Source organism: Herpailurus yagouaroundi, unplaced genomic scaffold (assembly GCF_014898765.1).
Source record: "Herpailurus yagouaroundi ecotype Mexico unplaced genomic scaffold, PumYag 185, whole genome shotgun sequence".
NCBI lineage: Eukaryota > Metazoa > Chordata > Mammalia > Carnivora > Felidae > Herpailurus > Herpailurus yagouaroundi.
In genome coordinates this window covers 9,214,288-9,227,537 of record NW_024412416.1, presented here as the reverse complement: position 1 = coordinate 9,227,537, position 13,250 = coordinate 9,214,288, and the positions used below count along the sequence as shown (strand labels likewise).

Genomic DNA, 13,250 nt, shown 5'->3' with positions numbered 1-13,250 from the left:
TTCCTTCCTTCCTTCCTTCCTTCCTTCCTTCCTTCCTTCCTTCCTTCCTTCCTTCCTTCCTCCCTTCCTGTTTCTCTCTTTCTCTCTTTATTTCTCTTTTCTTTGTCTTTTCCCTTCTTTTTTTTTTTTCCTTTCATGACCTTGACATTTTTGAAGAGTATAGATCAGATCACTAGTAGCATGCCCCTCATTTTGGGTTTGCTGGTTTTCCTCATGGTTAAATTCAGACTATACATTTTGGGCAGAAACACCATAGAAATGATGCTGTGTTTTTCTCAGCACAACACACATGGTGATGTCCATGTCGATCACTCGATGAAGGTGACATCTGCCAGTTTTCTCCAGTGGAAAGTTATTATTAGTCCCTTTATAATAAGAATCTTGAAGGAGGTACATCGGGGCATCCTCAGGCAGGTGCAGCCAGGAGAACCTGTGATTGACATCACCTTTCCCATTGGTTTCAGAGTCTAACAGCCGCAGGGCTGTGACCAGAGGCTACGTCACCAGCTTGCTCAGGCTGCATCAGGACTGGCACGGCCATGACACAGCCAATACCTATGTGCTGATCCGCCGGACGCTTCTGCTCTGCCTCAAGCACATTGCCAACCTCCGGTCTGGCAGGGAGGCCTTCCTGGCAGCTCAGGGCATGGAGATCCTCTTCAGCACCACACAGGTAATTAACCCTGGGAACACCTCTGCAGTTGGATGATATCTGGATGGTTCCTGCTGAACAGAGCTGTGAGAACCTCAGTACGTTTCTTACTGGCTGCTATGGGCAGAGGTTCTGGATTCAAAACCTCATGCATTTGTTCACTCTTGTGCTGATCGATTCATTCATTCAATACATATTTATTGGCAGGGCGCCTGGGTGGCCCAGTTGGTTAAGTGACTGACTTCAGCTTAGGTCACGATCTCATGGTTCATGGGTTCAAGCCCTGCTTTGGGCTCTGTGCTGATGGCTCAGAGCCTGGAGCCTGCTTCAGATTCTGTGTCTCCCTCTCTCTGCCCCTCCCCAGCTCATGCCTCTCTCTCTCAAAAATAAATAAACATTAAAAAATTAAAAATAAATAAAAATAAATTAAAAAAATACATGTTTATTGGCTACACACCGTGTGGTGCAGTGGTTCACAGTATTCACTATAAAGCTAGTACCTGGGTTCAGGTCCCAGCCCAGGCACTTACAGCTGTGAAACCTTGGAGGAGTCACCCAACCTTTCTGGGTCTCAAGTTTCTTCTTTTCCAAAAAGATGGAAATAACAAAATCTAGGTTATTGCACAGCCTAAGTATATTAATGTGGAAATGTCTTCCGTTTAATGGAGTGCTTGCCATGACTTGGCTGCTCTATGAGTGTGAGCAGTGATTGGAATAATTAGAGTAGTGGAATCTGGACATGAATATGACAGGCAAGACCCCTGATCTTGTGGAGTAAACATTCTAGCGGGAGAGTCAGATACTAAGGAAGCAAAGAATTCAACGAGGAAGAGAATTTCATATTGCTCTGTGACATCATTAAAGTCAGGCTGTCCGCAGTGACGCCCATCGGTGGAGGGAGAAAGTGTTCTGTGAGAGAGGTCAAGTTCTTCTCTGAGCAGGTGACACCTAAGCTGAGATCTGAATTACTGGAAAAGGCTATCAGGCCAAGTTCAAGAGGAAAAGCATCCTGGGCCAGAGTGAGCACCTGCAAGGGCCGTTACTTGTCTGCACCCCAGTGGAATATGTGGTTTAAGGTTTCCGGGATTTCAACCCTGACAACAGATCCTTAATTGCACTTGATTAGGACTAATTTAAACACCATAGTATGAGCTATGAACACCCTCTCTATCGAGGATGTGGACGCCTTCCAAATAGCCATCATCTGCTCACTCCCCTTCACCTGGGGCCACGGCAGCCGTGCTCCACAGGCACCATGCTCCCTGCTGTCTTCACGTTAACTTGTCTCTACAGCCCTTTCCTCGGTCTCATTGCTCCCCTCTGGACACCCTTCACTTTTTCTCTACCTGTGTGCATGAGGCAATGAGGCAGTCGACGACAGTACTGTTTTCCAAAAACGGCATCTGTAGACTTTTCCTATTAAAAACAAATAATAGCGTCTCCCCCCACATCCGACTCTGAACAATCACATAATGTTGGGCTGCAAACCAATATGTAATTTTCTGTCAGCTATCACCTGTGGGTTCTTGCCATCATTCCAGATTTCAGAGCCTCTCGGTCATGAAATAGCTGCATCGAACATTCCGTTTCTCTGGATGAAGCAGTGCTTTGAATTTTTCTAAGCTTCGCCATACTTTGTAAGCTTGTGTCCCCCAAATCTCTAGTGAAACACTCCCCCTCCACTGCTGATGCCCAGAAGCTCTCTCACACCAGCAATTCGTGTGCTCCAGCCGGTTCCTCTGCCCTCTGCCTTATTGGCTGCTTCTCTGCTCTGTGTTAAGAAGAATGAAAAGGGCAAAAAAGGAAGAAAACAGTGATCCCTGAATTACATGTCTGTTAGAGGAAGAGGGTGGAGATAGTAGAAAGGGAAGCACAAGCATTAAAGAGGGTCTGTGAGGCTAGAAGCAGGATGTATATAAAATATATACATCTATCCATCTATCTTCTATCTATCTATCTATCTATCTATCTATCATCTATGTATCTATGTATCTATTTCCTATCTATCTATCTATCTATCTATCTATCTATCTATCTATTTCCTATTTATCTATCATCTATGTATGTATCTATGTATCTATTTCCTATCTATCTATCTATCTATCTATCTATGTCATGTTTGGTGTTTCTCTGGTGTGATAGACTAATGCCTGTGTTCCCTCAAATCCATATGCTGAAACCCTACTCCCCAGAGTAATGGTTTGGGAAGGCAGGGCCTTTGGGAGGGGATGAGGTGATGAGGGTGCAGTCCCTATGAGCAGAATGAGCACCCTTATAAGAGGAGCCTCAGAGAGTTCCCTGGTCCCTGCTCCATGTAAGGACACAGTGAGAATATGGCCATCTGTGAACCAGGAAGCAGGTTCTCACCAGAGAGGGAACCTGATGGTGCCTTCAACCTGGACTTCCAGCCCCCAGAACTGTGAGAAAGAAATGTGTTTGTTCATCAGCCACTCGGTCTGTGGTGTCCTGCTGGATCCGCCTGAGCAGACTGAGACAGCTGCCCTCTGCCCTGTGGGCCTCTCTCCTTGGCTGATCTTCATCTGTAATGTGAGTCCCTGTAAATCATGAGTGCAACTACAACAGCTTTTAATGAGCTTTTAGAGTCTTTCTGGGGAATTGCCACTCAAGAGTGGCGCGGGGACCTCCCTGTAGGAGTCTCCTGGGGGCTGCCATAACAAAGCACCACAAACTGAGCAGCTCAAATAGCAGAGATTGACTTTCTCCCAGCCCTGGAGGCCAAAAGTCCCAATTCAAGATGGCGCCAGGGTGGTTCCTTCTGGGGCCACGAGGGGGAACCTGCCCCAGGTGCTCTCCTAGATTCTGCTGGTCACAGCAGTCCTGGTGACCCTTGGCTTGTAGAAGCATCACCTCATCTCTGCCTCTGTCTTCACAAGACATTCTCCCTATGTGCTTGTCTGTGTCCAAATGTCCCTTTTTATAAGGACACCAGTCATATAGGACTAGGCCCACCATAATAACCTCATTTTAGTTTTTTTCCTTTCATCTTTTTTACAAGTATTTATTTGAATTCCAGTTGGTTAACAGAGTGTAATATTAGTTTCAGGTGTACAATATAGTGATTCAACACCTCCGTACATCACCCGGTGCTCATCACAAGTGCACTCCTTAATCCCCATCACCTGTTTCCCCCATACCTCTACCCACCTCCCCTCAGGTACCAGCCGTGTGTTCTCTGTAAAAAGTCTGTTTCTTCAAGGAGGGTTTTAAAGTAGTCTCTCAGCAGGTCAGTAAAAACCTCAACTGTTCAGGAAACAAATTCACACCAACCCTCCAGCCTCCATTTTTTGCTGGCAATGGATGCAGGATGTGAGCAGAGGCTGAACTTGCACTGTATTCGAGGCTGCCCTAGCCTGTGGAGCCTCCAGCACCTGGGCTGGGTGTTGTGAGCATAGACGCCATCATAGCTGTGCTGGTTTGAGCTGCCTGTCAGTCTTCTCCCCCATCTGCCAGAGAAGGTATTGGAGTCACCGGATTGCCAACGAGGGAACCTTGGATCTAGTGTATCATTTCAGTGGTTATTTGCAAATGATGATGATGATGATGATGATGATGATGATGATGCTGGTATGCCAATAATTGTGAAAGACAAGAGAGATATGAAGGAGGAGGAAGGGAGGGAGGGAGAGGGGGAGGAGGAACGGGAGGATAAGAGGAGGGAAGAACTTTCTAGACCATGAAAAGAAATTCAGATTTTATTTCCATCAGGTTTGAAGCAGGGGCATGACCTGATATAATTTATGCTTTTTTTTTAAATTTTAATTATAAAATTTGTACAACATCAAGTTGACCATGCTGGGCATTTTCAAGTGTATAGTTCAGTACTGTTAAGTGCATCCACACTGTTGTATAACCCATCTCTAGAACTCTTTTCATCTTGCAAAACTGAAACTCTATACCCATTAAACTGATTTATGATCTTAAAGGACCATTCTGGCTGCTGTTTGGACAGGAGAGTATCTGAGGGCACAGGAGGAAGGAGGGAGTGGTGGGAGGGCAAGGCGGTTAGAGGGGGTTAGACCATGGGAGCTCGGGCAGAGATGCTGATGGCTTTGGCTGGTAAAAGGAGAGCTGGAAATTAGACCTGGGACTCCTGGACTTTTCCACTAAAGTGTCTCATTTTCTTATGGTGAAGGTTATCACTAGGGCTCTGCACTGGGATCTTCTTTCAGATTCTTATGAGATTTTAAGAGTGTAATGATGCCTGCTAACATCCTGCTAGCCAGCACTTACTGAGTGCTTAGTATTGGGCAGGCACTTTGCCTATTTTAACTCAAATTCACACACGTCCTTATGAGAGAGGCTCTTTTATGATCTCTGCTGTATAGACGAAGCTGCAGCTCACAGAGGCGTAGTAACTTGCCCCGGTGATGCAGTTAGTGATCATCAGCTCAAGATCTGAATTTTTGGGGTGCTTTTGCTCCAGGGTCTGAGCTGTATGCTGTAAAGTAGCCCCCCCCTTATCCTGGGGGGTACATTCCAAGACCCTCAGCAGATGCCCAAAACCACAGGTAGCACTGACCATGCATTCGCTGTTTTTTCCTGAACGTTTGTGCCTATGATGAAGTTTAATTTATAAATTAGGCACATCAAGAGATTAACAACAATGATTGAATAGACCACTTATAGCAATATACTGTTATAAAAATTATGTGAATGTGGTCTCTCTCTCAAAATATCTTATTCTTCTTGTGATGACGTGAGGTGATACAATGCCCACATGAGGAGATGAAGGGAGGCATTGGGATGTAGCGTTAGGCTATCGGCCTTCTGGTGATACCTTGGAGGAGCGTCATCTGCTTCCAGGCTATGGTTGACTATGGGTAAATGAGATCTGGGAAAAGCAAAACCGTGGATGAGGAGGAGCTCTGTCTCTTGCCTGTGTGTCACAGAAGCAGTGTATGTATGTATGTATGTATGTATGTATGTATGTATGTATGTATGTATTTAATATAATTTATTGTCAAATTGGCTAACATGCAGTGTTTATAGTGTGCTCTTGGTATTAGGGGTAGATTCCTGTGGTTCCTTGCTTACATACAACACCCAGTGCTTGTCTCAACAAGTGCCCTCCTCAATGCCCAATACCCATTTTCTCCTCTCCTCTACCCCCTGCATCAACCACCCCTCAGTTTGTTCTCTGTATTTAAGAGTCTCTTATGGTTTGCCCCCCTCCCTCTCTGTTTGCAACTATTTTTTCCCCTTCCTTTCCCCCATGGTCTTCTGTAAAGTTCCTCAAGTTCCACATATGAGTGAAAACATATGGTATCTGTCTTTCTCTGACTGACTTATTTCACTTAGCCTAATACCCTCCAGTTCCATCCATGTTGTTTCAAATGGCAGGATTTCATTCTTTCTCATTGCCAAGTAGTATTCCATTGTGTATATTAACCACATCTTCTTTATCCATTCATCAGCTGATGGCCATTTAGGCTCTTTCCATAATTTGGCTATTGTTGAAAGGGCTGCTATAAACATTGGGGTACATGTGCCCCTATGAATCAGCACTCCTGTATCCTTTGGATAAATTCCTAGTAGTGCTATTGCTGAGGTCGTAGGGTAGTTCTATTTTTAATTTTTTTGTGGAACCTCCACACTGTTTTCCAGAGTGGCTACACCAGTTTGCATTCCCACCAACAGTGCAAGAAAGTTCCCATTTCTCCACATCCTCACCAGTATCTGTTGTTTCCTGAGTTGTTAATTTTAGCCAGAAGCAGTGTATTTATTATTCCAATGCTAATTCAGAGATGTTAACTGTGAATTGAATATGTAAGGCACTGTCATATTTCATCATCTTTTCCAGGTAGCAGGTGTATTATTGGAAGTGATGGGAAAAGTGAGCCAAAAATGTTCACCTTTGCCCCAATTCTGAGCCATTTGTTTCCAGGGATCCTATTTCTTGGGCTCTTGTCATCTCTGATACACAGCATAAGTGCCCTGCAGCTGCAGGAGCCTGAGGGAGTGCCTCCTTACATTTTGCATCCTGGGTGTCTCCCTCACTTTACCTTAGTCCTGGCCCTGCCACAGTACCCTTCCCTTAACACTAGGGAAACGTTGGCAGATGGATCTAGGCATTTCTGTTACTTTGGAACCACGGATTATTTTAAAATTCATAAACATTTTCCTGAACACTGTGTCTACTAAAGCACTTACCATCCACCTAATTTAGGTAGTGATTCACTATAACCCCAATGCCTTGGTTTCTGTTGATTTTAATCTCCTCTATCCCCCAAATTCATGGCCCGACCTGTTAGGACAGGTGAACCTGCCTCCATCCTTTTTCTCACTTTTCACCTGCACCATCCTATGCAAAGTAAAACATGTTTTCACATTCATCAATAACAATACCAACGACAATCACAGACACAACCACTTTCCAAAATGTTGGTGGTTTTGACTGAGTTCCTTGGCTTGTCCTTTGCTCTGTACCTACTGAAAACTAAGCTCAGAACATCATCCATGATGGGTCATCTACCTCCCCTCTCTTCCTCTTCCATGCTCAGTTCTCTCTTTTTCTGATACTAATACTTTTCACCAAGCCCTTTGGCCAGTGCCAGGGATGAAATAGCCTCAAGTATTTTATTTCCCATGGAGAGTGTTTTCAGGACAACTGATGGGTATCATTTGAGCATGTGGAAGGGGAAATAGCATTCTTGATCATGTTACAATATTCCTGTTTTGAAAGTTGGCTTACATTTTTATATTAGGGAATCATTGGGACAGTTTGAACTCATGGCATAAAAACATATATATATGGAGCTACCTGTAATGTGGGCCATGCAGTGTGGCCACCGCATGACATCATCACAGACAGTCACCCTGCCCTGTGGCAGGTGCTCAGCATCCTCCATGGCTACGGCTATGACTTATTGGCTCTAGACCTTACTTGGAACCCCTTAGGAATATCAAATTGGAGGCTCACACTTGTCAACTTTCCGTACTAAGTCAGTAGACAAAGCATTTACCAAGAGCCTCAAGAAAATGGCATGTTTTTGCCAAAGAGTTCCCGAACTACTCCCAACACTCTCTCTCAATTTAGTAAACTTGTTTTTGCATTTTTCAAAGTGTCTGAAAAGAAGGGTCTTGTCATGTTCCATCAGCATCAAAATGTTCCATCTGCAAACCCAATTTTCCTTTGCTTTGGGTAGGTACCAAGAGATCAACACTGTGGGCTCTGAGAACAGGCATGTTATTTAATTTAGGTACTTGGGATTCACTTAGCCTTTTTTTTTTTCTGATTTCATATTTTAGATTTTCCTTTATAGTTTTCTATTCAGATAAAGACTGAAGGAGAAAAGTAAGACTTCCATCAATTTGGCTACTCATTCTCTAATTTAGCCAATAATTCACAATGACACTCAGATGGTTGAGAAGATGCTCATCTCCTCTCCCCCTGGCTACCCTGGACAATGCTTCCCTTAGACACAGCATCCCTTGAAAGACTTTTTAAGTCTATTTTCAGACTAAATTCCTTCCAGTAACATATGAGCTGTGAAAAAGAAATAAAAATGCAGATTATACCCTAGACCAAAGCCGATTCTACTTAGACAAAATGCTACATTTGAATGTTCAAGTCAGGCATTCTACAGTAAGGATGTTTACTGTCCATCGGGGCCATGTGTCATTCACTGCCCAAAATACTGACAGGATAAGGGAACCCTGTATAAGGTGTCGGCGTCTGATACAGTCTCCTCTTCGTTCAGAACTGCCTGGATGACAGAAGTTTGGAACCCATCGTCTCCGTCGTAGTTCAGATCCTGAGACAGTGCTACCCAAAGAGCCCACTTCCCTTGGTCACAGCCACCAGTGCCTACGCCTTCCCAGTCCCTGGGAGCATCCCTTCCGAACCTCCGTGTGTTCTAACTGAAGGTAATGTCAGTGGGTGATGATGAGCTTTCTGACGTGTTTGGCATGTTGGAAGTATTTCAGAGGGATGTGGATGAAAGTAGAATCAGTTCTTTTAGAGCCCAACTGTAAATGTCCATAATCTAATTAAAGAAATGTATAAAAAAGCAAGCTTTTCATATACAGAATGAACAAATACTAAAGTCACTTATCTTGTTCCTAATTATTAACTGTTGCCACTTTGCCTGGTGGCTATTGAGTGCCTGTACAGTCATTTCAGCTAATTAAAAAAAAAAAAACATACATATTCACAATTCCGCAATTGAGTCTCTTGACTGTACTGACTGGTTCTGGAATGCATTTGCCTTAAGGATGAACTTGGAATAAAACTTGTGCTATTTACAAAATAGCTAGTCCATTAAATGTCTGAATGTGTGATTATTCAATCTCCGTGAAGATTCCACTGTCACTGCCCTCCTTTCATGGAACAGATTTTCCATTGGCATCATCTTGCTACAACAGCACTGGATGCTTTCTGTGGCCTTTTGTTGTAAATAAGTACCTTCTTATCAAAATTAGGGAGCCAGTGAAGGTGCTCAGTTATAGCAAATTTTGCCTATATGTGATCTGTAAACGTTGGCAATGCTGTTTGCATAACTTCGTGTAAACTGTGGGGGGGGGGGGGACACCAGAATGGTATTTGGATGTCATTTTATTCTGCAGTCATTTTGCATTCAATGTGGGGCAATTTAGACTTCATGCTATAGTGCTCCATGTGTCTGTGTGTATACGAGTTGCATGTACTACTAAGTATTAGAGTGTGTTGGGATATTGTGCTCTTCATAATGAGCCCCTTGTTTATGACAAAGGGAGTACTAGCCACTGTGTGGTGGGAATCCAAATCCAAGGCATAAGGGAAGCCTCATCTGTTTGACCTCTTTTTCTCCACCCAGAGGATTTTGAAGATGACGCTGATGAAGAAGTTGATAAAGATTCAGATTCTGAAGAGGTGAAAGACCAAGTAGGTGCACCAGCCCTCACTTTTAGTGATCTCCATGTTCACATCTTCCGAGGGAGATATCACTATGTCCAGCTGAGACCGGTGTAAAATTTTTTAAGTGTATTTATTTATTTTGAGAGAGACAGTGTGAGTGGGGGAGGGAGGGACGGAGGGAGAGAGAGAAACATGCACAGAGCACAGAGCCCAATGTGGGGCCTGAGCCCAAGAAACTGTGAGATCATGACCTGAGCCAAACCGAGAGTCAGACGCTTAACTGACTGAGCCACCCAGATGCCCCGAGACCAGTATACATTTTAAGGACTCACTTCTGTACTTCCACTCCAGTGCCTGGCCTACAGTGATTGCTCAGTAAATGATGACTGTGCTTGTTGATTTTCATCCCGGTGGGTCCCATACAAAATCTCATTGTAAAGTCAGAGGCTGTCCATTAACAGGGCGGTAATATTCCATCCGGATGAGCTTTAGATAGACCCTTAGTGCTTCGGGTTCGTATATGTAATTCGTGTGAGTGACATTCAGGGAACGAGACCATGGAAGATTTTCCTAGGAAACTTCTTCTGGTAGATCTCCCCTATTGCCACAAGTCACTCTTCGTAGGTACCCACTCTGCTGAGGACCACTGTGTTGTACACTTCCATTTACCTTGGAGTCTATGTGAAGTGCTCACTTGAGTTGCATAATGTACACCTTGGCTAGCAGGGGAGTGGTGCCCTTTGGTCTTTATCCCCCAAAGACCCATGATATACAGCAGAGGTTAGCAAACTTTCTGTAAAACATCAGGCTGTAATTGGTTTAGGCTTTGTGGATATGCAGTCTCTATCACAACTACTCAACTTTGCTGTTATAGCACAAAAGCAACTATAGAAAATATGTAAATGGCAGGGCATGGCTGTGTTCCAGTGAAACATCTATTGACAAGAAACAGGCAATGGGACATAGTTTACTGACTGCATTTCTAGAAAAGGGTGTCTACGCTTTAGCACTCTTGTCCTTTTGACAGGATAATTCTTTGTTGTGGGGGATTATCTTACATAGTAGGATGTTTCGTAGTGTCCTGGCTTCTACCCACTAGATGCCAGTAGCACTTACCCCTCGGTTTCCCCCTCCTCCCCAAGTCATGAGCCAAGAATGTCACTAGGAATTGCCAAGTGTCCTTTAGGGGACAATATCACTCTAGAATAATGATGACCTATCTATGAGTTATGATTCTGTTTCCATTTCTTTTGGCAGACATGGACTTGACAAACCCCTTCAAATTATAGTTCATTAATTTTGTCATCTGTAAAATAAGAATGAGAAGTAAATGTTACTTTTTATAATGTTTGTGGAGGTGAAACCTGAATTTAAAAAATCTACCACCAATTTATTTACCTATCTACCATCCATCCAACCATCCATCCATCCATCCATCCATCCATCTCCCTTTTCCTTCCCTCCCTTTCTTTTTTCTTCCTTACCCTCTTACCTACCTATCTAGAGAAAAAGAGACTTTTGAGTTCTCTATCATAAGATGGTAGCAGCCGACTCAGAGGGACTATCTGTCTGCCCTCTCAGTCTCTAGGTTAAGACTGCTCTTGACCTTCCAGTGTTCTCAGGGTTTTGTTGATAAATGGAATCATTTCTGAAGTCATCAGTAGTAAATTGAATCTTTGCTGTGGCTTGGCAGTAGTGGCCTATTGAGTGCTCACTGTATTATTTGAATAATACTGTGCTGCAGTGATCATTCATCAATGCCACTTTCTCCTACCCTCTTACTTGCCCTTTGATGACTGAATGTCTGATGCCGAGTGTCAATCGCCTCTTGTATCTATGTGGAAAGACCAGCTGTATGCCAGTGCCTAACTTCATACAGCATGGGACAGAGAGCATTCAGATAGTCTCTTTTCCCCCACACTGCAGGTGATAGTGGGTTGGGTGGAATGAAACCAAAACAAATAAACACATCCATCTGGGAGAGAAGCTCAAGACAAATGGGTGAGGGCCTGGAAACTATTTATCAAAAGCCTTCGAGCCAAGGGGAAGATGAGAAGTCAGTGTGTGAGCATGAATTGTAGAGAAATGGGGCACCTCAGAATCAGGGCTTGATTCTGGGGTGTTGCCAGAGTAAAGGAACTAGTGCTCCAGCAAACTGATTTTCCCTGGTGAACTCAGGAGCATTTGCTGCAAGGAATGTGGGCAAGAAGCCAGGAGTATTTGTTTCTGGTCATAGATCCAACCCAGTCCTTTAACTGATGGCCTTTTCATTTGAAAATAAAATTGGGATCTGATATTTATAAAGGATGATTAAAAGGAAATTTTATCTTAAAGTGTCTTGAGAATGGAAAGTTGGGTGCTGTTCTTTGAAAACTTTCAAAGTCAGCATAAGAAAAGAGAAACAAGTAGAGACCAGATGTTGGTCATGTTTTGTCGTTGTTGTTGTTTTCCTTCACAAATACAACTGTTAGATTTGGACAAACACTGAAGAAGAGGATAAACAGACTGCATTCAAGCTCTCCTCTCCTTTGCTCTGTCTTTCCTTCCTTTTTAGTTTTTTTTTTTCCCCCCTTTGGATATGATCCATGTGTGAGGCAGCAGGCTGGTTCCTAGGGATGGTAATATGATACAAAAGCAAACAAGATATTGATTTTTATCTTCAAAGAGTACATAGTCTAGTGAACTTGGAGATTGTCCCTACCAGAGTTCAAATCACCATCTTGGAAGGGGTGGTAAACTCAAGTGTAAGGCTGGGGAAAGTCACTAATATCTGAAAGTTTCAGTCTGAGGAAGAAGGGCCAGAAAGCATTATCTGGATTAGATGGGTATCAGAATTCTAAATGACAAAGCCTTTCTGGGTTGCTGTAAAGACACAGAAGCGGGCCCATCCCTGAATAAGTATAAATTGTATTTATAAGAAATACAGAAGAGAGGAGAACCCACCTGAGTGGCTGGAGATTCAGAGACTGAGATAACAAACCTTTGGGGACCAGCTATGGTCTCTGTTACAACTTTGCTGTTATACTGAGAAACCGACCATAGACAATATATTAAAAAATGGGTGTGACTGTGTTACAATAAAACTTTATTTACAAAAACAGACAGTGGGTTATAGTTAGCCAACTCTTGCTCTAAAGCTAAGTAGGTCACATAGCCACATGTAGAATGCATTAGGTTGCAGCTCATGGGATACACAATACTCCTCACTCCAGACACACCAACCTTACTCGCTGGTGGGGAAACCCTTCCCAGTAGTCTACCAGATTGTATTTCTTTTTTCAAAATTTATTTTTTTGTTTAATTTACATCCAAATTAGTTAGCATATGGTGTAACAATGATTTCAGGAGTAAATTCCTTAATGCCCCTTACCCATTTAGACCATCCCCCCATACACACAACCCCTCTAGCAACCCTCAGTTTGTTCTCCATATTTATGAGTCTCTTATGCTTTGTCCCACTCCCTGTTTTTATATTATTTTTGCTTCCCTTTCCTTATGTTCATCTGTTTTGTATCTTAAATTCCTCATATGAATAAAGTCATATGATACTTGTCTTTCTCTGACTAATTTCACTTAGCGCAATACCCTCCAGTTCCATCCATGTAGTTGTAATGGCAAGATTTCCTTCTTTTAAAAAATTTTTTTTTCAACGTTTATTTATTTTTGGGACAGAGAGAGACAGAGCATGAACAGGGGAGGGGCAGAGAGAGAGGGAGACACAGAATCGGAAACAGGCTCCAG

At 43.2% G+C, this 13,250-nt stretch overlaps 1 protein-coding gene across 2 annotated transcripts in view; it reads left to right on the top strand.

Annotated features, from left to right (window-relative positions):
- Positions 1-13,250, top strand: part of AGBL1 (AGBL carboxypeptidase 1) — an 858,541-nt gene that overhangs the window by 149,107 nt on the left and 696,184 nt on the right. For both annotated transcript variants that reach the window (XM_040493719.1, XM_040493718.1), the window contains exons 7-9: positions 465-673; positions 8,374-8,539; positions 9,469-9,536. In XM_040493719.1, the coding sequence (XP_040349653.1) occupies positions 465-673; positions 8,374-8,539; positions 9,469-9,536 (443 nt within the window). The remainder of the gene's footprint in view (positions 1-464; positions 674-8,373; positions 8,540-9,468; positions 9,537-13,250) is intronic.